At 47.0% G+C, this 23,751-nt stretch overlaps 1 protein-coding gene across 3 annotated transcripts; it reads left to right on the forward strand.

Moving 5' to 3' along the window:
• The first annotated feature begins 227 nt into the window (after positions 1-227).
• Positions 228-23,250, forward strand: DRC7 (dynein regulatory complex subunit 7). 3 transcript variants are annotated; one of them, XM_082233468.1, is made up of 18 exons: positions 228-245; positions 2,591-2,769; positions 4,128-4,302; positions 6,917-7,042; positions 8,012-8,206; positions 10,931-11,089; positions 11,711-11,929; positions 12,813-12,941; positions 13,653-13,725; positions 14,963-15,091; positions 15,529-15,657; positions 17,718-17,944; positions 18,339-18,554; positions 20,153-20,263; positions 20,737-20,847; positions 21,714-21,908; positions 22,231-22,370; positions 22,660-23,250. In XM_082233468.1, exons 2-18 carry the CDS (start codon positions 2,630-2,632, stop codon positions 22,751-22,753), a joined length of 2,568 nt encoding a protein of 855 aa, XP_082089594.1. In that variant the 5' UTR covers positions 228-245; positions 2,591-2,629; the 3' UTR covers positions 22,754-23,250. The 3 variants fall into 3 exon arrangements, with proteins under 3 accessions (XP_082089594.1, XP_082089593.1, XP_082089595.1); XM_082233467.1 differs by lacking the exon at positions 228-245 and adding an exon at positions 248-359; XM_082233469.1 differs by lacking the exon at positions 228-245 and adding an exon at positions 302-320.
• The last annotated feature ends 501 nt before the right edge of the window (positions 23,251-23,751 follow it).

Below are 23,751 nucleotides of genomic sequence, written 5' to 3' on the forward strand. Positions count from 1 at the left end.
TTCTGCCTGTTAGGTTTTGCATTCTTCCAGAATTGAAAAACATGGTTCCCATGCTAAATTGTTGGGGGCGCGTTGCCCGTCGCAAATGTGCTCTTTCTTTGCAAACTTGGGAAGAAAAGACAACTCAGAGGTAGTTTCTGGACGAGGAAATGGACACAGACGACTACAACTCCCAGAAACCTCAGCTTCCAAGGAGGTGGTTGCCATGGAGACAGAAATCAACAGACCCAGGAGAACCTGGCGAGGTGAGTAAGTGGGAAGGGCGACCGGTCTGTGCGGCTGCTGCGTGTGCAGCTTCAGAAAGGGAAGAGAAAGAAAGTGTGCGCACAAAAGCTCATCTACACAAACAGGACGTTTTGGTAGATATTCTATCTAGCTCCCCAAAGAGGCCGGGGTGTGTGTGTGTGGAGGGGGGGAATGTTTGGCAGCCAGGACAAAGCACTAAAGCAGTGGAGCAGATCGTTTAATGGCTGCTCAGTGGATAGAACAGATAACTGACTTGAAATGAAACCACTTCCGATCTTAACCAGCTGGCCAGCAGTATTTCGTTGGGCCAAGATTGTGCCATTGTTTCTAACTCAGCTCCCCAGAGCCCCTGGGTTTACCCTGGAAAGGTAAATCATCTGAAATAAAAATGAGGTGAAATAAAGTTAAATGGGGCAGGTTTCAAAATGCTGAGTGTTCAGTTGGGATCTAGGTTTGTATGATGGAGAGGAGGTTGAAGCGGGACGCAGTCATAAAATCAGAAACCATTATGTGACATTATGGATGAACTGCCTTTGTGTGTGAGAGAGAGACACACACAGAGAGAGCGCACACTACATTACCAATTCTTGGTCAGATGATGGTTGTCTGTGCACAAAGCATTTTCCTTTGCCTGTTACATACTTTTTATATTTTCTGGCAGTATTTAAACTTTTTTGTTTGTTTAAATTCACGCTAATTTCTATTAAATTGTCAAACTTTTATATAATCAATGTTCATCAAGCAAATATCTTGCTGTTAGTTAACTTCTATTTTGTCAAGACCATGTTAATCAAGTAAATAAATTCTGCAGCCATTAAAAAAACACACATTGCCAGTTCTTTGGCTTAGTTCTGAGCAATACTAGATGTCCTCCACCTACCCACGCAAAGCATTTCAGGGGGCAATCCAGATGGCCTTCTGTCTTGGTAGGGCTTGGTTGAAGGAACAAACACTGACATGTCCTTGCATTTATCTGTGTGCATAATTCTCATTCTTTCCCCCAAAACAAGTGGAAGTAAAGGGGATGTACAAGGTCCTATTGTCATTTGGTTATCTGTGCCGAGCACAAAAACAAAATCAGAGAGCAGTTTCCCTTGTCAGCCCTTCTTTCTCTTCTGCTCATTACCCATTTTGTTTACATTCTTGGAATTGCCTCTCTAATAAGAATATTTTTTTTTTTGGAGAATGGTGACAGGGGCAGGGGGATCAACATTCCCATAGTTCCAGGGCTGAAAAAGTGTCTTTTCAACTCAGTTTCTAATTTAGGGCTGAGGAATTTCCATTTCACAATCTGTCCAGGGATGTTTGGGGAAGGATATGGGGAACATCCCCCTTCTCCCCGATTGTAGGCCATGCATGATGGAGCCTCTCTGATCCTGGCCAGCTCATCACTGCAATTCATGATGGTTTGAAACAATTGAATGGACCAAGGTAAAGCAGAAACTCCATTGACCTCTGCTGACAATCTTCTCATGTTGCACTGTAAGGATGTATGAAAGCAACCACAGCAAATGTTCGTAACAAATGCACTCTCTCTGTGTCTGTGCATGCTCACACAGTTCACAGTGCAATCATATGAAGTCTATTCAGAAGCAAGTCCCATTAATTTCAACTGGGTTCATTCCTAGGTAAGCAGGTATAGGATTCCAGCAGATGTCACCAACCTTTTGGAGCACATTTGTGGACCAGAGAAACTGTTGTGGACCTCACACACACAAGCACACCCTGTATTCTCTTCTATTGGCTACATCAGAATGCTTCTTTCCAGCCCAGTTTGAGCAGGAGTGTGTGCCAGAGGACCCAAAGAAGGCCTCTGTGGGAGTATGTGTGCCACAGCTCAGTGGTGAAGGAACAGGGGTGCGGGGGGAGTGCCCTGCCCCTGGCGGCATGATCTCGGTGGGGTGCCACATCCCCAAGATGTGCACCACGCTAGATGAACCCATGACATAGCCCTGGGTAAAGAGAGCATCCATCAGGCCATGCCAGCCTGAAGCTCTGATGTCCTTCAGTGGGTCATACACAGGACAAGTTCAATGGGCTGCACTCATTGGATGGAATCCAAATGAAGTTGGACTTGTCCAGACAAGTCAGCAAGACTTGTCTAAGGCTAAGTTAAGCCCTGTGGATTTCACTGCAGTGTTAACCCCATTGATCCTCAGTTCAATAGGATTGACTTCTGACTAGACATGGTTAGGCTTGGACTCTAAAGCAGCACTAAGAACCTCTCGATCCAGCGCGTTGGCCTGCAGACATTTTGTATTAAGTGGCAGATAAATAGAAATAATATCGGTAATCATGCAAGAGGTAAATTATTTTTAAACACTTCCCTTCACTACTGCCCTAGGTCTTCTAAAGGCCGACGTGTGCAGCCTCTAGGAGCAGGATGGAGAGCAGTGAGGGGAGCTACGCCTCATCAGGAGAGGAGGGGGAGGAAGAGCTCTCCTCTTTCCAGCTCAGCGATGAACTTCAAGATCTAGAGAAGCAGCTGTCCCACATCCAAGTCCATATTCCTGAAGTTGTATTGTAAGGCGGGTCTTAAAGTCCATCTGTGTGTGAACATGGAAACACCAGCTTCATCCACACCTTCCTGGCTTAGTCTTTGCTACAGAAACCCCAGCCCAAAGCAAAAGATTTTGCATTCTTCTAAAACAGATGGGGAGCCTGTGGTCCTCCAAATGTTGATGGACTCCAGCTTCCATCATACCCAGGCATTTGGCTGGGGCTGATGGGAGTTGTAGTCCAGCAACATCTGGAGGGCACCAGGTTGGGTAGGACTGGAATATGTAGACAGTAACTGAGCTAGATGGTTCAATGGTCTGGCACAGTGTAATTCAGCTTCCTATGTTCTTAAAGCAGGAGAGGGGAACCTCTCACTATCTGGCCCTTAGGACTCACTCCAGGCCACACACCCTCTCCACCCACACCTCTCACCAGCCTTATTTCACATCCTCCTTGTGTGATTTTGCCTGGCTGGGATGTGTCCTTGTGGGTGAATGACTTGGGAACAGTTGAGGGAACTGGCTGTGTTTAGCCTGGAGGAGAGGAGACTAAGAGGTGATATGACAGCCACCTTCAATTATCTGAAGGGCTGCCACATGGAAGATGGAGCAAGCTTGTCTACTCCTGCTCTAGAGGCAGGGGCCTGAGCTGTGGATTCAAGTGGCGAGAAAGGAGATTCCAACAAAACGTTAGGAAGAATTTTCTGAGGGTAAGAGTTCAACAGCAGAATGGACTCTCTTGGAGGTTTGATGGCCATCTGTCAGGGATTCTTTAGCTATGGTTCCTGCACATTGGAGTTGGACTAGATGACCCTTGGCGTTCCTTCCAACTCTGCAGTTCTATGATTCTATGAACTCCTATGATGCCTCTTGCTTGCCTGATGAAAGGACAGAGAGGGGTGTGCCAGTGTGTGTGAAACTAGAGTACTGTAGAAAGGAAAAATGTTCACTCTTGCTTCTGACCCCACCTGCCCACCCCACCCCAAAGTTGCCCAGGAGGGAACATGGCCCATGAGCTGAAAAATGTTCCCTGCCTTTGTCCTAAAAGAAGGAGCTTGCTTGTACAGTGGTACCTCTGGTTACGAACTTAATTCGTTCTGGAGGCCTGTTCTTAACCTGAAACCATTCTTAACCTCAAGTACCACTTTAGCTAATGGGGCCTCCTGCTGCCACCACGCCACCGGCGCACAATTTCTGTTCTCATCGTGAGGTAAAGTTCTTAACCCGAGATACTACTTCTGGGTTAGCGGAGTCTGTAACCCTAAGCGTTTGTAACCCAAGGTGTTTGTAACCCGAGGTACCACTGTATTGAATGCTGCAAGGATGGTGCTAACCCATTGCTCTACAAATGGCCCATTTATCCACTTGTTCTTCTGCATACAGTGAATTTGACTGGAGTTCCGTTGACACCAGCAACCTACCCGAGTCCTACAAGACAAACTCTCCCAAGGAGCAAATGCTGCTGCAGGTGGCTGACAATTTTCACCAACAGTATGCGCATCTCTGCCCAGACCGCGAGCCTCTCTTCCTCCACCCTATAAACGAATGCCGTGTGGAAGTAAGTGGAAGGGCTGGGATTGGTCCAAGAGCTTTACTCAGCTTACAATTACAATTATATGGACAGAGTTTTGCATGAGGTAAGGCTCACCATGCCTTAGCTAACAAGCTCTTTTCAGAACCAGGCTCAGACTCTTACCTTCACTTACCACATACTTCACTGGGTGGCCTTCCAGATCTGGGACAAGGTTACTTTGCATTGTTTCTGCGTACATCCTCCCTGTGTAGAAAATAAAACTCTGTTTAGACATTTTGAGTTCTCACAAGGAGTTCTGGGAAATGCAGTGTAGTGAGTTTCCCAAGCACCTGCCTTCACCAGTTACAGTACTCCAGGAAGAAGGACTCATAAGCCAGTTTAATACTGTAATGGAGATATGCACATATTTGTGCTATACCTAGTGCTGGTGCCAGGCAAATTTGCACCCTCGGCAAGGCTAACTACTTGCACCCAGGCTCAAAGATTGCTCACTTCAATTTTCAGAAACGTATGTCTTGTATAAAAAATGAAAAGGACATAACTTGAAGCTGCTAAATTTATTTTAAATTGCAAGAATAATTAAAACAGCAATCTTTGATTGTCTTTCTCAAATACAAAAGAAAATGTAGCGCGCAAATCATTTTGAATAATCCTGTAGACTGTGGTGTTAAAATTTAAGGCTCTTAAAAGTCTCAGTTTCAGGCACGTCAAAATCTCACTTTACATGCCTTTTCCTATGCAAATTTAGTCACCAATTCCTTCAGGTCGAGTGCTGATACTTGGGCATGTTCATTTGATATACAGGTGACTCCCCACTTATGTGGGGGCTACATTCTGAGCCCCCACACACACATAAGCGTAATTGTATAAAGTGGGGAGCACCCTCTATACACCCTTTAAACGCCCTCTCTGCCACTTTCTTCAATCCATACCAAAAATACTGCGTCCAAAAATATCAACAACTAGAATTGAAACCCTGGAGCTGGCAAAATGCTGGAGGACATACAGGTAAGCTGCTACTACTGCTGTGCTACCCCCCACACCAGCTGTTAGGCAGGGAGGCTGGGCAGCATAAACAAAGCCCTGCTGCATCTCCAGTCTCTTTGGGGCTTCCTCTGCCCACAGTGACATCCTCTTCAGGCTCCAGGGAGGGTCTCCTTGCAAGCCACAAGGACTCTCCAGGTCTCTCCTACCATTTCCAAGTTTGAATTGAAGTACTGTATTTTTTGCTCTATAAGACTCACTTTTTCCCTCCTAAAAAGTAAGGGGAAATGTATGTGCGTCTTATGGAGCGAATGCAGGCTGCACAACTATCCCAGAAGCCAGAACAGCAAGGGGGATTGTTGCTTTCACTGCACAGCGATCCCTCTTGCTGTTCTGGCTTCTGAGATTCAGAATATTTTTTTCTTGTTTTCCTCCTCCAAAAACTAGATGCGTCTTGTGGTCTGGTGCATCTTATAGAGCGAAAAATATGGTATTTCATTGTTTTCCGGCGCTGCACATATATGCAGTGACGTGCGAGTCGATTGCACGTAAGTGGGGGAACATCAGTAGCTGCTAAGTCAATTAGTCCCTTTTGCCGCCTTGTTGAGCGTATGTAAGTTTTTCATAAATTTCAGCTTTGAGAAATTGTGTTCACAACTCGCCACTGACACTGGAAATGTGAGAAGGATCCTTACAGAAACAGAAAATAAAGGCACATTATCCAGGAGTTTTTGTACTTGTAGCAGCATAGACTTTGGAAGTCTTTGAGCTACTGCTATAAGTTCACACCATCAATATGTTTTGTTTCCACTGTGCATCAGTGATTTTTCCAATTTCTTGCAGGCCTTTAGCACATCTTCAGTAGATGTTTTGTTGATAGTGTATATATCATACAGGAAGCCAAACAGGGAATTGTGTTGTAGCAGTTGGAATCTCCCTTCAACAGATTATATAGCCATGATCTAAGATAGCATAGTAGAAACCTACTTCGGATTTCTACTTTGAATTTCAGCTGTAGCTCACTAGGATAATGAATACATTTTCTAAATTAAATTAAGATGTGATAGTAAGATTTAAAATTAAATGAATTTTCACTTTTTATGTGAGTGTGTGGGTATGTGGGTGTGAGAGAGAATAAAGTTCTGTGCAATACATAGTGCAACAGTTGCACTAGCAGAAACTGGTTGTGCATAATCTGCATATCATTTGCACAAACGGAGCAAATCCCAAACAGCAGTTGGTGAGTATATGTTTGCTTTGCCAGATGGTCATTCGGAAATTATTGATCCAAATGGGGAATTCCTCAAATTAGTCTCCCCCCTTTTTTTGGCTTTTAAATGATTGATTTATGTATTTATTATTTAAAGGGCTTAATTGTTTTGCAGAGTGTGTTGTTTGTCATACCAACCACAAATGAAGAGAATATATTTTACTGAAATCAACATACTTAGGACTAGAATATAGAAACTTTTATTTAAGTGAAAGCTGTGATTTCCACATATGCAGAAGCAGCTGTGCTTCCAGGGCCATAAGTAGCCCTCTGCGGGGAGTGGGGTTGGAATGTATTGCTCTCTGCTGAAGCCCAGACTCCTTCCTTGTGATCAACTTTTCTCCTTCCCTGATACATCCACAAACCGGTGCTATTTTCTTGCAGAAATTTGTGAGCACCACTGTGCGCCCAACTCTGCTTCCTTACTCAGAGTTGTACAACTGGGATGGCTGTGCCCGCTTTGTGGCAGACTATCTCACCATGGAGCCGCTTCCATCTCCTATCGCACCGGTAAGAAACAGGGCCTTTTTGCATTATTTTCTTCGCTCAGATTCTTTTAGGGTGTGTGGGTTCTGCTGGGGAATTTCTCAAGGTCAGAGCAATGCAAAGAACAATTCCGGATGCTGGTTTTGACTTGGGATCAAGTGAGACAGGATGCTAAGCATGTCATTAACAACCCTACCTGCTTCTTCTGGAAAATTAATAGCAGGTATGGTGTGGGTGGGTGATTTTCACCAAGGCTGCAAAAAGAAGGACTGTTTAATCCTATCCTCCAATGCAACAACCCACTGCCAGCTTATATTAGCCCCAGGTAGCAGGAGGAATGGAGGAATCTGTCGGTTTCTCTCTGTTTCTCATTTCTTCCAGTCTTAAATTCAGTTCTCTGCATTTCTCCAGCAATTTGCATTTTTGAAAATATTCTCATGAAAATTCACCAGCATTTTAGTGTGAATTTATCCCAATGAACACATTTCATATGCAGTTTTGCCTCACATGCTCACTTTTGCAAAGCAACATCTCCTGATAGAATGGGTTTCTGTATGTTATTTTCATGAATCAATGCATTGTTATACGTACTTTCCCCCTCGTATATTGCATTTTTTGGGAGTCACTGTAGGATTGGCAAGCTGCATTCAAAAATTTGAAGAAGAGAGTTTCAAATGATATCTATGTTTCAGTTCTCACTTTGTTTCAGAAAGTGTGAATTTGACAAATTCAGCTTTGAATGTGAACCAAAAGATGCTCTCCCCATTCCTGTTCAGTATAAGGCAGCTTCCAACAACAACAACAACAACAACAACTTGTTGCTTGTAACCTGCCCATCTGACTGGGATGCCCCAGCTACTCTGGGCAGCTTCCAACAGAATATAAAAGAACACATAATGGATCCAGTGTCCCTAACCCTTTCCATGACTATTTGGGCTGCAGGAATAATGCAGGGGGCTATTCCATTGAAAACATGGTCTTTTGCCTACACAGCCCAGTTACCTGTACTCCCCGACTACGATCCTGCGCTACCAGCGGGGGAACTGCTTTGACTTCAGCATCCTGCTGTGCTCTCTGCTAATTGGCGCAGGTTATGATGCCTACTGCGTCAATGGCTATGCCACCCGGGAAATATGCATGATGGATGAGTCCAGGGAGGTGTGCCCACTCTTGAAAAAACCAGAAGAGGTGAGAGCTGTGGGTGTTTTCAGAGCCAAGCAGTGTGTGAGGGGCTTTAATTAGGATCAGGGGGTGGGATTTGAAGGGCCAAATATCAGTTGACTCCTTGGCCGTGGCTCAAAAAAGCTTTGCTAACTGTTCTGCTGATACTCTCCCAGCAGATGACAACAGGAGTCGCTAGGAGGCAGCAGAGGCATAATTTTAATGGGCATCAGAAAGATTTTCTCTCTGTCTCTCGTGTATATGTTGATTAAAGGTAAAGGTACCCCTGCCCGAACGGGCCAGTCTTGACAGACTGTGGGGTTTGTGCGCCCATCTCACATCTATTGGCCGGGGGCCAGCGCTGTCCGGGGACACTTCCGGGTCACGTGGCCAGCGTGACATCACTGCTCTGGCGAGCCAGAGCCGCACACGGAACGCCGTTTACCTTCCCGCTGGTAAGCGGTACCTATTTATCTACTTGCCCCCGGGGGTGCTTTCGAACTGCTAGGTGGGCAGGCGCTGGGACCGAGCAGCGGGAGCGCACCCCGCCGCGGGGATTCGAACCGCCGACCTTTCGATCGGCAAGCCCTAGGCGTTGAGGCTTTAGCCCACAGCGCCACCCACGTCCCATATGTTGATTACTTCTCTATATTTCTTTTTCAAATTTATAAATTTTATTTAATCATCCATATACATCCCTATATTTCAACTGCATATTCTTAGGCATATCTAAGATATCATACCACATTTATATGCTTATATAGAAACATGTAATTTGCACGTGGTCTTTAATATATACCGTGCATAAATACCACATGCTACTTACACATTTCATCGGTACGTTTGCTATACTATGAAATGCCTAAGATCCTATTTGAAAAGGTATAAAAACTGAATATTGTGTATTATATAATAATATGTAAAGACTACATGTGTGCATGTTATGTATTAACTGTGGCATAATTAAGAAAGATCAATAAGCAAACAAATGAATGGTGTATCAATGTTCATGTAAGAGCACACAAAATCATACTCATAATAACATTAAGTCAACCCCAATCCCAAAAAGTTTAGGCTATTTTTTTTATATTGGTGTCTTGCCAAATGCAAGGGGGTTCTTTTAATGAGATTCAGAAGCAATACAAACAAAAGTGAGTGAGAAGATTAAAGATTTTATTCTAAACAGCAAGCAATATATACATTGCCAAGCAAGCACTTCAATCTGCCACTGGGAAGCCCTCAAGAAGTGGCGAGGTGACCCACAGGTAACCTCAGGTTGCACGAACCTGCAATCAATCAGTCCATGCATGAGCTTCTCAGAACTATGCCCCAAAACCATCCGATTTATTGATAGCTAACTTGTTAGCTTACATGCATTGCCCGACTAGCTAGCGCAGATTATTAATTGGCTATCCTCCTCTTCCAATACCACACATTCCTCCAAACAATGTCTAACAGAATGTACCCTGCATTATCACTGGCCTAAGAAGGTCAGAATGTACCCTGCATTATCACTTCCTTCCAACAAATTAAAGGTTGTTCTCAGCCATCAAAGGACAGAACCAAGAGATAGAGAGGGGAAGTAAACAGAGGCAGGAAGAAATGACCACGTCAGATCACTGAGTTCCTCGAAATACAAATATCTTCCGGAAAAGATTGCCCCTACAATCTTTGTTGACTGGAGCAATTCTGGGAGCTTCTGTGGGCAAGGACCCTTCTCCTTGTGGAGTGGAAGGGGTTTCATTTCTCCAGGGGTGGGTTGGCCACCCCTTCCCCCAACGTTTTAGTCCCATAGGTTCCTACATCAGCTGATGAGAAGCAATTTTCATCTTGGGAGTCTAAGCATCTGCTTGCTTGCTTGCTTCTTCTGCTTCCCTTTTAAACATACCTCTGCCTTTCCTCCAAAGAACTCATGGCAGCATACATGGTCCTTCCTTTCATTGTCCTCCCAGCAGCCCTGCAAGGTAGGTGAGGCTGAACAATTCTGCCAGGGTTGCCCAGGTGAGCAAAGATTTAAACCCAGGTCTTTCCAGACTAAGTCAGACATTTCCTTTCCAGTATACCACATTGGCTTATACAGCAAGATCTTTGCTCATAGTATGGCAAGTCCCATTCCTATCCACCCCCACCTCTGGCTCATTCATGAATTGTAATAAGCCCACACTCTTCACACTGTCAGAGGCTCCCAAATAAACACACACAACCTTGCCCAACTGCATACAGGCACCCTCCGCTTAATGGCAGTTCATTTAATCTGAGGGTAGGCAGAATGTGATTGTAATATTCTGGCAGATGAAAGGCAGTGTGAATGAATGAATGAATGAATGAATGAATGATGTAGCAGCTCAGTGGAGGCTGCTGTGATTGACACAGGTAGGAGGGAAGGCAGGGAGTCCAACAGTAGGTAGTGCCAGAGCCAATGATAGACAGAGACAGCTAATTCTGGTCTTGTCCCCATCCTCCTCCCTGCTGAGTTCTATAAGGGCAACACAGACTGAGGAGCATAGCTGTCAATGTTTCCCCTTTTTAAAGGGAAATTCCCTTATTCCGAATAGGATTCCTCACAAGAAAAGGGAAAAGTTGACAGCTCTGCTGAGGAGGAGGAAGTGCTTTCATCAGAACTCAATGTAGTAAGAAGGCAAGGAGTGTGGGGCTGGCCAGGAGGAGGGTCAGCACAGAGGGTCAGCACCCCACTTAACTGAAAGGACTTGCCTCCACTGGAACAGCTTCCTTTTTGATTTATGACTACAGGTCGCAGTAGAGGCTACAAAACAGAAGCCCAAGAAGTACGCCATCAAGCCCCCCCGGGATTTAAGCAGCAAATTTGAGCTGCGCCAGGAAGCCAAGCAGGAGGCAATTGTGCAGGCTGCTCTGGAGAAGAAGCGGAAGGAGGAAGAGGAAAAGAGACTGGTGAGCAAGGCTTGCAGAATTCTGTCTTGCTGCAGGCACACAGCCTGGATGCGGAGAAGGACATCCACCCCCTTGGAAGAATCCTGGGTGCTGAAACATTGTTCCCCCCAAACATTTTCATTTTTGCAAAAATCACTCTTCACACACACACACACACACACACACACACATGTTTGTGCATTCATTAGGATTGCCCTTCACTTGATCTTACTCAAAATTGCCTTCAGTGACATAATCCTCATTTAGCGACAGCATGGTTTGTCTGAGCATCTGACCTCAGCCCAGCCAACTAACCATGGTTAGTTTTCTGACAACAAACCATGATGTGAAGCCATGGTTTTTTTTGCCAACTTACAAACCATGGCTAAGTTTACCCAACAGCCTTGTTCAGCTGTGATGATTTCTTTGGCCACCTCAAACATTCATCAGACTGCGGTGGCACAAAGCAAGAACAGCTAGAAAACAAACCAGGTTTTGGAGAAACAAACAATGGCTTGTTTTTTCATCTCTTGAACAAACTATGATTAAAGTAAACCATGGCTCAGTGATGTGTACAAAGGGGAAGTACAATTGCTTTTAGTTGTATTATAGTCATTGCTCTTCTTTGTTTCTGTGTGGCAGGAAGCTGAGAAGCCCCCGCCAGACAATCTGTATGGTCTCCGGGTCCATGCCTGGGTTCTGGTTCTTTCAGGCAAGCGTGAAGTGCCAGAGAGTTTCTTTATCGACCCTTTTACAGGGAAAAGCTACAGTACCACAGACGATTACTTCCTTGGTATTGAGAGTGTCTGGAACCACCGGAATTACTGGGTCAATATGCAGGACTGTTGGAATGCCTGTAGGGTAAGCCAACGGAATGACTGGCTGGGTCTGAGTGTGAAACAATTAATTGCCTTCTGGCTAGAGGGGAAATGTTTCCCTTCACCAGATCTAGCCTGAATGATACCCTCTAGTTGTTGTTAGACTACAACTCCCATCAGGCTCAGCCCACACAAGTGATGGCCAAGGATGATGGGAGTTGTAGTCCAATAGCATCTGGATTTGTAGTGGTTGGCTATGTAAGCTTGGTACCACTGACAAATGGAAGCTATCAAGCAGTCTAGGAGTGTTGAGAAGTGGGATGGGGAATCCTGCAGGCCCTCCAGATGTTGTTGGACTCCAACAGCCACAGCCAGCAGACCAATGGTTGGAGATGATGGGATGTGTAGCTCCTGAAGCCCTCCTTGGATCCATCACAAGGCACATACCTCTCCAACATAGTCCTGCCTTCGGCACACTCTTCCCATTCTAAATCATGGATGGCCAAAACATGGGTTGTGAACAAAGCCAAATGCAATTCAACCATGACACACAGGTGGCTGCCCCCTCTTTCCACCCTGGCAAAACAGAAGGGGTGTTCACACATTACATTCAATGACTGTACAATCCATTGAGCTGCACCCCCCTGCAGTGATTCGTTCAACAAATGTTCAGTCTGCGTAACTGTGAGCATGATAGCGGAGCTGCCCAAATCAGAACGCGTCCATGCATAGAGACAGCTTATTATACCTGTCTTTGGCGCAATGTGTGAAGGAGCCTCCAGGGAAGGAAATGGAAAGAGGTGGAAAAGAGCAAATGGAGGACAGGGTGGGGGCACAGTGGCAGCGTCTCTGAATGATCTGGACTCAGAGCATCCCTTGCAAAGTTCCTGAGATCTGATTCCTTTGGCAACTGATTGTTTTTCCAGGATCTCCAGTTTGACCTCGGGGACCCCGTGCGGTGGGAATTCATGTTGCTCGGCACCGACAAGCCCCTCCTGTCACTGCCAGAAATGGAGGAGGAAGAGGACCTTGCGGAGGACGAGGTGGATGACATGGTGAGCCATCCCACCTTCTTCCTTGCTTGCCCCTCAGTGGCAGATGATTCTGTGCTGTGCACTAGCTCTTCCTGAGGATGAGCTCATGCCTTCCAGCAGCCTTCCCCAACCTGGTACTCTCCATATGTTTTGGACTACAAAGACCATCAACTCCAGTTAGCAGGACTGTGCTGACTGGGGCTAATGGGAGCTGTAGTCTGTTGACATGATGTCAGCTATTTACATAGGATCAGAAGTCACTTGAGCAGCAAAAGATCCTAAGAATGCCCTCAACCCCCCAATCCTTTCTCCTACCTCAGAGCAGGCTTGGTGAGTTCGTTGTCCCCATGACATGGACTCAGATTACCACTGAACTTTCATCGTCTCAGTTTCCAAGAGCTTACACTCCTGGTAAATGGGGTGGCTGGTTGGACCTGAAGTGATGCTACATAGCTGTGGTTGATCCCAGGAAATGTTCTTGCAAGTGGGTGGCAAAGGGGAAAGAAGAGAACCTGAAAGATTGTTTGGTGTTCAGCAGCACAGGATCAAATAGAGCAATGCAGGAGATCAAGAAGAGGCTGGCTGACTCAGTGGCAAGTCAAGACAGTGATTCCTTGCTATATCAGATATAGAAAGTAGATGGGGTTTGCCCAAATGAATATGAGGGTAGGTGTTTTGGGCAGAGCAGGATTCAGCCTCCTAATGGCTTCTTCTCCTGGGTCTTCTTGATAGATGAAGGAAGAGGAAGCAAAGGGCTTTGACATGCCTGCATCTTGGGTGGAGCAGATCCAGATATCTCCAAGAGGTATTCTTCTCCCCACCATCACCGCCTTGACTGTGTTGTGAGTGGCCAAAGTATAGATCACTGATGCAGCTCCTCGGTGCTTCAGGGATTGCTTCTGGAGAATTTAAGAGCGAGGCCATTCAAAATTGTATTGTCCTCTTCCTCCTCCCTATTCTTCTTGAGGCTGAGAGAGCTTGGGAGAGCTTGGGAGAAGACAAAGGTCAATGTCAATAAAGACCTTCCTTGGATGTTTTTAAACAGAGGTTGGATGGCCACCTGTCAGGGATTTTTTAGTTGTGATTCCTTCATTGCAAGGGGTTAGACAGATCTTGGGGTTCCTTCCAGCTCTATGATTCTGTAGGTCCTGCTGGCCTCAGTGAACAGTTGGGAGCTCATGGGTTGGGGAAGGAAAAGAGCAGGAGGATCAGCTGGGGATCAGGAAGCAACAAAGGATGAAAGGACTATAGAAGGTTCAGACCAGACAGAGTACAGCAGGCACTTCAGGCAGCAGATGAAGGGGCCGGGGAGCAGCAGCAAAACATTGGAGGATGAAGCTGTGTATATCCATGGCCTGACACCCCCCCCCAAAGACAGCTGCTTGCACTGTAGTCAGGCGCAGCTGCCTGTCCATTTGGCTTCTGTACATGGAATGGGAGGGCCACCATCTTTGCTTCAGGCAGCAGAATGTCTTGGGCTGGCCCTGTGAGGGGGCTGAGAGGAGCCACAGCAATGTCTAGGCTGGTCTCTGGTGAGCAAGTGAAGATGTGAAATCCAAGGAAGTTGATCAGCTGACTGTTGAGGCATAGCACCTTGCATGGAACATTAGAATTATAGAATTGCAGAGTTGGAAGGAACCCCAAGGGGCCCTGTAATGCAGGCAGAACTAAAAGACTTCAAAACTTTAACACCAGCTCTTGGACCACCTAATGTAGCACTACAGATAGTGTATTCCAGTGAGAAGTTTAAATGGAGATTTGCTTATTTATTTAGAGCATTTGTGCCTCACTTTTCAGCCCAAAAAGGCTCCCAGAGTGGTTTACAGGCTGTCAGTTAAAACTAGACAGTCCCTGCCCCTTCAGGCTTACAACCTAAATGACATCCAAGGAGAAAGTGAGAGAAGGAGGCAGGGAGACAAGCTCAGGTGCCAGTTCTTAAATAGTTACTTGTTCTTATGATGACTGGTTTGCAGAGCATTTTGTACCATTAAAATGCATGCTCCATGGCCAATGGTCATCTTTGTTCGTCTTCTTGCTCCTAGAATTCGAGACACGTTGTCCCCAAGGCAAGAAGGTGATTCAGTACAAGAACGCCAAGCTGGAGAAATGGGCGCCGTATCTGAATAGCAACGGACTGGTCACCCGCCTCACCCTCTTTGAAGATCCAGACCGTGAGCCAGCTCTCTGGGGTTCTGGACAGGGGTCTCTCCCAAGCCCACCTAGAGATGCTGCCAGCGATTGCACCTGCTGGGGGACATCTGCATGCAAAGCAGCTGCTCTACCCACTGAGCCACCATCTTGGCATTGCCGAAAGTTGCCTGAGTTTATGGGGCTGATAGGAATTGCAGCCCAACACCACCTGGAGGGCATCATGCTGGGGAAAGCTGGTTTTCACAACGCAATCATTTACACCCATCCTTCATTGGGTTCTCATTTACTGTAGTCAAGGTCTGATTGCTCCCAACACCCTTCTAGCATAGTCCACAAATGAGTGGAGGGGTTCATTTATTATTGCACTTATATCCTGCCTTTCTCAAGCAGCAAAACATCCAGGGCCACCCCATGTGTAAGCCGCCATTGCCATGGATTGTTCTCTTCTCCTCCTAAGGCACCAAAGTGCTGGAAGTGAAGGAATGGTACAAGAACCGGGAAGACGTGTTGGAGACAAGAGAGCTGAATAAGAAAACGGAAGTGACGAAGGAGTTCTTCATGCCTGGGCATGTGCAAGGCCTCAAAGGTGTGTGTTTTTGTATTGTAATTTTATGTTGTGAACTGCCCTGAGATCTACGGGTATAGGGCGCCATACAAATTTGAATGAGAACAATAACAGCGGTAGCCAAGCCTTTTCTCAATGTCCTGGTTCAGGCACTGAAGTCTGGGGCTGTTTCTCCAGCAGCATCTCATTCCTGAGTCTCGGCTTCCTTGGTTCTCTGCCAGGCCCTGATCCAGGCAGGCACTTTCACAACCTTCTCCGTCCTCTGAGTAGACTCACACACGGCTGGCAAGGCTCTTCACCAGAAGATCCAAAGCGCCTGCCTAGGGTCGCAGCTTCTCTGCTTGTGTGGCCCTGCAAGTGACTGGCAGGAGCATTACAATTCATGGAGGAGAGGGCTATCAATTGCTACTGGCAACAACTGCTATGCTCTGCTCCACAGCTGGAGGCAGCAATGTTGCTGAATACCAGTTGCTGAGAATCACAGGAGGGGAGAGGGCTCTTGTATTAGAATACTGCTTATGGGCTTTCCATTGGGGCATCTGGTTGGCCATGGTGGACTCGGTTGGCCTGATCCAGTGGGATCTGTTGATGTTCTTACTGGCAACAGAGCTATGCTTCCAGAGCGGTTGTGCTGCTGTGCCAGTGGAGGGGCCCTTTTGCCCCATCCAAAACTCTCTCAACTTGCTTTCTGTTAAAGTGTGTATGCTTCAGCCCGCCAATTGCAATAATCATGAATGTGTTTGCCGGTTAAGATATGCCCCAGAGGCTCTGATCTGGTTACCCATCAGTAGCCCTGGGGAGTTACTGAGATGGGGCATTTGCAGTGGAGCTATAATAATTATAATAATTGTTTATTTATACCCCGCCCATCTGGCTGGGTTTCCCCAGCCACTCTGGGTGGCTTCCAACAAGAGATTAAAATGCAATAGTCTTTCAGATATTAAAAGCTTCCCTAAACAGGGCTGCCTTCAGATGTCTTAAAAGTCTGGTAGTTTTTTTCTTTGACATCTGGTGGGAGGGTGTTCCACAGGGCGGGCGCCACTACCAAGAAGACCCTCCATCCCCAGATGTGTTTTGCTGGTGCCTTCTCTCTGCTATCCTTTAGGCTGTAGGAGAAAATCATCCCATCCTTTAATCAGATCATCTGTTGCTTCTCAATTGGGCTCTTAATTGCAGGTTTTATTATGCATAGAACTGTAGAGTTGGTAGGGAACCCAAGGACCATCTTTTCCAACCACCAACAATGCAGGAATCACAGCTCAAGAACCCCTGACAGATGGCCATCCAACCTCTAATTAGAATTCTCCAATGAAGGAAGAGTCCACCATCTTCCAAGTGTTACGATATTGAAGCAATGCAGCCGTGAGCTGCTGGTAGCTTGAAAACAAAACATAATGGGAATGTTGGAACTGTTCCGTGGGAAACAGAGGGACAGTCAATTCACAGTGCAGAGGGCACCGGAATTAGCTCAGAGTGTAATATGAGCTGAACAGGAAGTGTTTGTTCACTCTCGACTGCAGGAGTATGAAGAGAGCAGTCGTGTTTTCTGTAACGCTGCAAAGACAGAAATAAAGGCATGTAAATACATTTCTGTCTATCTCTTTCCCCTGCCCGGGGGGGCAGGAAAAAGGGGGGGTGTTCTTCTCACGCTGAGAAGGATTGCCTATCGCAACCTCTGCCTGGATCTTGCCATGAAAGCAGACAGGGAGGTCACCAGGAGACCAAGCCGGGTGCCTGGGAGAGTTGCCAGTTTCTCCTGATAAAGGCTTGATTTCCGACACCAAGGTTCCACTGTGGAATGGCTTATATTGTCAGAAAATTCTTACTAATGTTTAATTGGGATCTCCTTTCTTTTAACTTAAGTTCATTAGTTTGGGACCTCTCCTCTAGAGCTGGAGCAGGAGGAGACAAGTTTGCTCCATCTTCCATCCGACAGGCCTATGAATGTGGCCATCATATCACCTCTCACCTTGCTATCTTGTATTTTGCAGGATATAAATGTAACACATCAAATAAATAAAAATAACACACCTTCTTTACCTGGCAATTCACCCTATTGGGCTTCTGTTTTGGGTTCCTAGCACATGACTACTTGACGATGGACCCCGAGACAGATCGCACCATGGAGTTTTATAGTGAGACGCGGGTGGATGGCCTTCAGAAACGGGTTGAAACTCCCAATGAAATGGAGGAGTATTTTGAAGGACGGTCGGATTTCCTGTATTACCGGCACGCTGAGTTTGGCAAAAGAATAAAGAAACCAGGCAACGCTGCGGCCATCACTGAAAGCAATGCCCGACCTATACTGGTAAGTGGAGCACAGAGGCTCCAAGTACAGCTGGGGTAGCACAGTGCCCCCGAGAAACAGAGCTGCAGATCAGGAAGCCCTTGATTGGCTCTGGTGCCACCTACTGTTGGCCTCCTTCCTTCTTCCCTAACAGTCCCAGTGGGCACCAGCCACCACTACACACAGGTTAGCCCTCCCATCTCTTTGCCATTGCTCCCAGCATCCACTGACTCACTCTAATGCTAGAGCCAGCTCAGTGTGGCATAACATCGCCAACTGCTGCTGTGCCAAAAACTTGAATTTCCTCCTCTCCCTCGCCCTCTCTCCCTCCACCCACCCACTCCCTCCTGTTAACTTGGTGGCTAGGAGTTTGATTCCGGCTGACATCCTTTTTCTCTCCACACGCTCTTCCCAGAAAATCACTGAGAGGTTCCACAGGAACCCACAAAAACCAGCTGACGAAGATGTGGCAGAGCGCATCTTTTCGATAGTGGAGGAGAAGATCTTCTTGACCTACCACTGCAAGGAGAACTACATCACCCCCTCGAAGAGGGACTTCAACAAGCGGGCAGATGTGGACAGCATGGGAAATAAGATCATCATGACCCCTGAGATGTGCATCAGCTACCAGGTAAAAAATAGATGGGGAGATCTGCATGTTGCAGAGAGCAACTAGAGGAGCAGCTGAGATAGGGCAGAGAACTTAATGGGTCGTGGCTGGCAAGGAAGCCACTGGCAACAAACCTCAAGGCCTGGTCTTGTTTTTGTCATAGAATTAACTTCAGTGTGTGCATTTGGGGACATGCATTTTAACAGATTTTTTTTAAAAAAATATGGCAGCTAATTAGCTGGGTAAGAGCCACGTGGACTACCACTCACCATACCTAACAGCAGGGCTGGCCTTTGTCCTCACATACTTCTTCCTCCCCTTCCCTTAATGCACTTTGATTCCCTCCCTCTTTCTTCATACAAGGCAATCCATGGTTTCGCGTTGCATTCAAATAAGGGAAACAATGGTTTGTTAACATTATAATGATTACTTTGATTTCTTAGCCCTTGTTCACCAGAAGACCCCAGGGCAGGTTTCAACCATTTAAAATGCAATATTAACAACAGTTCAAAACACGTGACAGTCACAGGAATAGAGTGAGTCCTGAAAATAGGTCGCCCTGAACATCAGGATTGGAAATCATGGTAGGGTCGTGGTTTGCAACTTGGGACATGTGTGTGGCAATCTCAGGTTTCTCTCAAAACAGGAAGCAGAGGAAGAGAGAAGAAAACAGTGTGTGAGGGGAGGTGTGAGCTTGAGGCTTCTGACAAGGTTATGCTCTTAGTGCCCAGCTGTGGTTTGGTGGTGTATCTCAGTGGTGTATCTCAGCTGAACTCATGTGCTGTAGCAGATTGCCTGTTCAGTGGCTGCCAGCTGGGCTATGAAATCCCAGGTGGGTTATGAAGCCCTACAAGTGAGCTTGGGCCAGCCAACCATTTCTCAGCCCATCCTGCCTCCCAGGGTTGTTGTGGAGAGAAAATGAAGATGATGCTCCGTCCCCCACAGCTACTGCAGCTTCTTGAAGGAAGGGCACTGTGGAAAACTAAGTAGTAAGAGGAGTATATTTTAATGCTGCCACTGGCTGACCTTTTTGTATGGTTATCGATGACTAACTTTTAGGTTAACTTTAAGCTCGTTAGCATCCTGTTCTTACAGTGGCGAACCAGACGCCCCAAAGGGAAGCCTGCAAAGAGCTCCTGAGTGCAACAGCACCCTCTTGTGAGTCTCACAACTGGTATTCTGAGGCATACTGCCTCCGACAGTGGAGGGACAAGTCACCAGGAAATTGTCTGATCCTCTTTCAAAACCAGTGAAGCTGCCTTTTTGAGGATCCTGGACATATGTGCGAGTTGATGTGCAATGCCAGAATCATATGCCTTCAATGCCTCTAAGAGTGACCCTACACTGTTTTGAGGTGGGGGGGGAGGTTTACAGTCAAGTGGTCTATACATTTTATGAAAGAAATAACTCTGAAATTAGCTGCGATTCCTGCATTGTGGGGGCAGGGGGCCAGATGTTGCATTGGGTCTCTTCCAGCACTGTGGTTCTGTGATTCTGTGTGCCATCTACACCTCTGAGAGTGACCCTCCCTTAAACCCAAGATGTCTTATGTGTTTTGGAAGGGCTGGCCATTCCTTCCCCTCCTCCTCCCCCTTCCTCACAGGCTCCTTTGCCTTTAGGCAGGGTCCACGGAGAAGGAAAATAAGCTATTCCACCTGTATGAAATGATGATGCACCTGATAGAGGACGAGAAGAAATCCCGACACCTGGTGTGGGAGTCAGAGATGGAGGTAATGGGAAAGGAGTGGAAGGCGAGTCATAGCTTAATAGTGGCTAAAGGCTTTGTCTACAAGCAAAATAGCTTGCAGAGCAGATTTGGGAAAGACCTGGGGCCCTGCAAAGCTGCTGCTAGTTTGAGGAGGCAGAGTTGGGTTTTTAATACATTGCGTTCATTGCTCTGCTCACCACTGGCATATGGCCCTCAAAAGATTGCCTAGAAGGAAATGTAGCCCTCAGGATGAAAAAGACTCTCCCCGCCTCTATTCCAGAATATAATGTGTGCCATTAACTATCACATTCGCTAAACACAAAACCACCTACTCTCCTTTTTCAGATGTGGTGGATCTTTTGTTTTGTTTTGTTTTTAAGTTTTCCAAGTCTTTCTAAGCTCCAGCGATCTCTCATGTGCAGAGTGTGCTATACGCACTGGCCGAAGGGGTGTGTTGGCAACAAGGTTATTGCTAACATTTCTATCCCATCAAAGGTCCTGGATATTCTGAGGATTCGAGAGGAAGAAGAAGCAGCCAGCAAGTTGACCGTGTCTATTTATGATACTGAGAGGAACGAGAAGAGCAAGGAACAGCGAGAGGCAATGGTAGGTGATGAGGGTCATCTTTAAACTCAGGAACATTTATTCATTCATTCTTTACATTTATATCCCACCTTCCCTACAAGGAGCTCAAAGTGGTGTACAAAGTTCTCCCCATTTTATTCTCACAACAGTCCCGTGAGGTAGGTTAGGCTGAGAGGCAGTGACTGGCTCAAGGTCCCCCAATGAGCTTCATGGCCAAGAGAGGGTTTGACCTCTGGTCTCCAAGGTCCTGGTCTGGCATTCTTAACCACTGCATTCCCTCTTCCCAGGGAAACCTCCCTCTGCTAGCGATGGGTGGGGCCAGAGGCCAAAGTGGGTGGAGCAATGGATGCCACTGTGCTAGGCTCATTCCGGCCATGCAAAAGTAAAAGGTTTCTGCACACACAAACCCAGACAAGCAATTCTGACAGTTCCAGCTGGCCAAAGCACTCGAGGTGGTTGTGGAGCAGGGCGGGGGGGGGGGAGTGTGGCTTGGGGAGCATCCAAGGGCCAGAAGGAGAGCTCTGAATGCTTGAAATCTGCCCCCAGGCCCCTGACATGGAACATACAGAAGGCCCCCACTGAACATACAGAAGGCCCCACTGAACCAGGTCCTGTTCTCAGGGTAGCTGTGACTCATAAGAAAATTAAATCGCTTCCTGGGTCAGGCCAGTGGGCCATCTACTCCAGCATCATGTTCTCACAGTTGTCTCCCACCCAGGTGGGAAACCAGCAAGCAGGATTCAAGCACAGGAGCCCTCTCCCCATCCTGTGGTTTCCAGCAACTGGTGTTTAGAAGCATTGTGGTCTCCAGCTGTGGAGGCAAAGCACAGCCATTGTGGCAGCAAGTGTAGTAGCCACGGGCTCTTTCTTTTTATCCCCTCCTCCAGGAGCGCCAGCTGCAAGAGGAGCGCCAGCGGCAAGTGGAGCAGGATCTGGACTACCTGGCGCCTTTCTTGATCCAGATTGGTGGCATCGAGAAGATGACCAAGTGGCTGGCTTTGCGCCTGAAGGAGGACTGCCTCAGCGATTTCAAGCACCGTCTCGTTGACAAGGCCAACCTCATCCAAGCGCGTTTTGAGAAGGTGCCTCCTCTTTCCTCCACCCTTTGGCTTTCTAGGGGGGAGGGCCAAAGCCTGATGAGCTTTTACTGCCTCTTTGGGGCAGAGAAATTCAACTCGGTTCACTTTTAAAGGCAAAGGTACGTAATCCGCCATTTCCGAAACAACCGAACCAGCACAGCTTGTTATGGACCACACCTCAGCTTTTGGTCCAAATGGATTGACAGCCAGCTCCTTCTCCTCCAGACCTAAGCTGCCCAGTGCCTGACCCTTGCTAAGCCCTGGTCCAATGCCCCTCCTTCCCCTCTCTCCACAATCCTTTCTCTGCCTCTTTCTCCCTGCACAGGAAACCCAGGAGCTCCAGAAGAAGCAGCAGTGGTACCAGCAGAACCAGCTCAACATGACCCTAGAGGATGAGGATGCCTACCTGACCTACTGCTCGGATGCCATGTTCCGCATACGCATCCTGGAGCTCCGCCTCAGCAGGTACAGCAAGCAGATTTTTATAGATGAGTTGTATGAACCTGCCCAATGGTTAAGGTCTGCCTCAGAGTCCCTGCAGGTGTGCCCGCACCTATGCTGCTGGCAGGCACAAGGGTTGGGGGCTTTTCTGTGGTGGCTCCCAGGCCTGTAGAACTCCCTCCTTGAAGATGGGTGCATGGCTCTGAAGCAGCAGGCTTTAAATCAGGCACAGCATCCCAAAGAGCATAAATGTCTGCACCGTAGAGGATTTGCCTCTATTTTCCTCATCTTCTTCTTCTTCTTCCCTTCTCAGGCACAAAGAGAGAGCTCCGCTAAAATACATAGCGTTGGAAGAGAAACTATGCAAAGACCCTCGCCTGTCTGAGCATCTCAGATTTTATATGTGACTTTGCTCCAAATTTGCACAACCGTAGCTGGGAATGACCCCTTGATACCTCTTGACGGCTTCCTTGATCTGCCAGTGCAAAGTATAATGACCAAAGAAGACTTTTGTTCTATATTGTTTACCATTGGCCTTCCTCTTCTTCTTCTTCCTCCTCCTCTTCCTCCTCTCGCTCTCTCGCTCTCACTCTATCCCTTTCTCCCTCTCTCCCTCCTCTCTCCCTCTCTCCCCAGAAAACACTGGGAGCTACCAGCCAGTGAATTGTTGTTTTTTTCTTTGGGTGTAACTACAGCTAGCAATTCTCAGTTTGGTCAGGTGAGCACAGCTGCCCCTCCACGCCAATCACTGCTGACCACAGCTTACAGGCCCATGTCTGTCACAAAAGCCCACTAGCGGCAGTCTGGCTCTTCTTACATCTGTATTCATGTGAAGTGTCTTTAGGCTCCCTTCATGCCTGTTTCATTTGCCAAATGTGCTCCCAGTAAATGTTTTCCTCTGGCATCTTTTGTTCCGCATCATATAATTGTAGAGTTGGAAGGGGACACTGAGGGCCATCTAGTCCAGCCTCCTGCAATGCAGGAATCTAAAAGACCATACGGTACTATTGTTTAAAGGTTTCACAACTCTTCGCTGAACCCCTAGCTGAGGGCTCAGGGTGCTGGTCTCAGCTCCACTTTGCAACCCTCAGGACCCACCTACGTATTGCAGTCCAGAAGACCTCATAGTGGTGAGCAGAAACTTCAGAGCAACAGGAATTTCCTCTCTGCCCTCCACATGCCTCCAACGCACACAGAAGAGATAAGTGAGAAAGTGGTCAGGGCCAATGACAAGAAGGCAATGCATGGGCATATTTGTGTTGTGTCTACAGCAGTTGTAGGAAGCTTGAGCAGCCTTGGGACCAGGGCAAGGAGGAGAAGAGTGGAGAGTGGGGTGGGGAAATTTCTTTGTCCCCCTGCCAGTAAAAATAACCTCTCAGAAGCTCCTATTTGCATTTCAAGAGAA

This window comes from Podarcis vaucheri (assembly GCF_965113315.1).
Source record: "Podarcis vaucheri genome assembly, chromosome: 7".
NCBI classification, from domain to species: domain Eukaryota; kingdom Metazoa; phylum Chordata; class Lepidosauria; order Squamata; family Lacertidae; genus Podarcis; species Podarcis vaucheri.

What these genes read in the sequence shown, in the direction of transcription:
- DRC7 (XM_082233468.1), top strand. Translation starts at nt 2,630, where the DNA reads ATGGAGAGCAGTGAGGGGAGCTACGCCTCATCAGGAGAGGAGGGGGAG. An exon ending in TTCCATCTCCTATCGCACCG is followed by an intron (nt 7,043 to 8,011) that starts GTAAGAAACAGG and finishes TTGCCTACACAG; the next exon opens with CCCAGTTACCTGTACTCCCC. An exon ending in AGGACGAGGTGGATGACATG is followed by an intron (nt 12,942 to 13,652) that starts GTGAGCCATCCC and finishes TCTTCTTGATAG; the next exon opens with ATGAAGGAAGAGGAAGCAAA.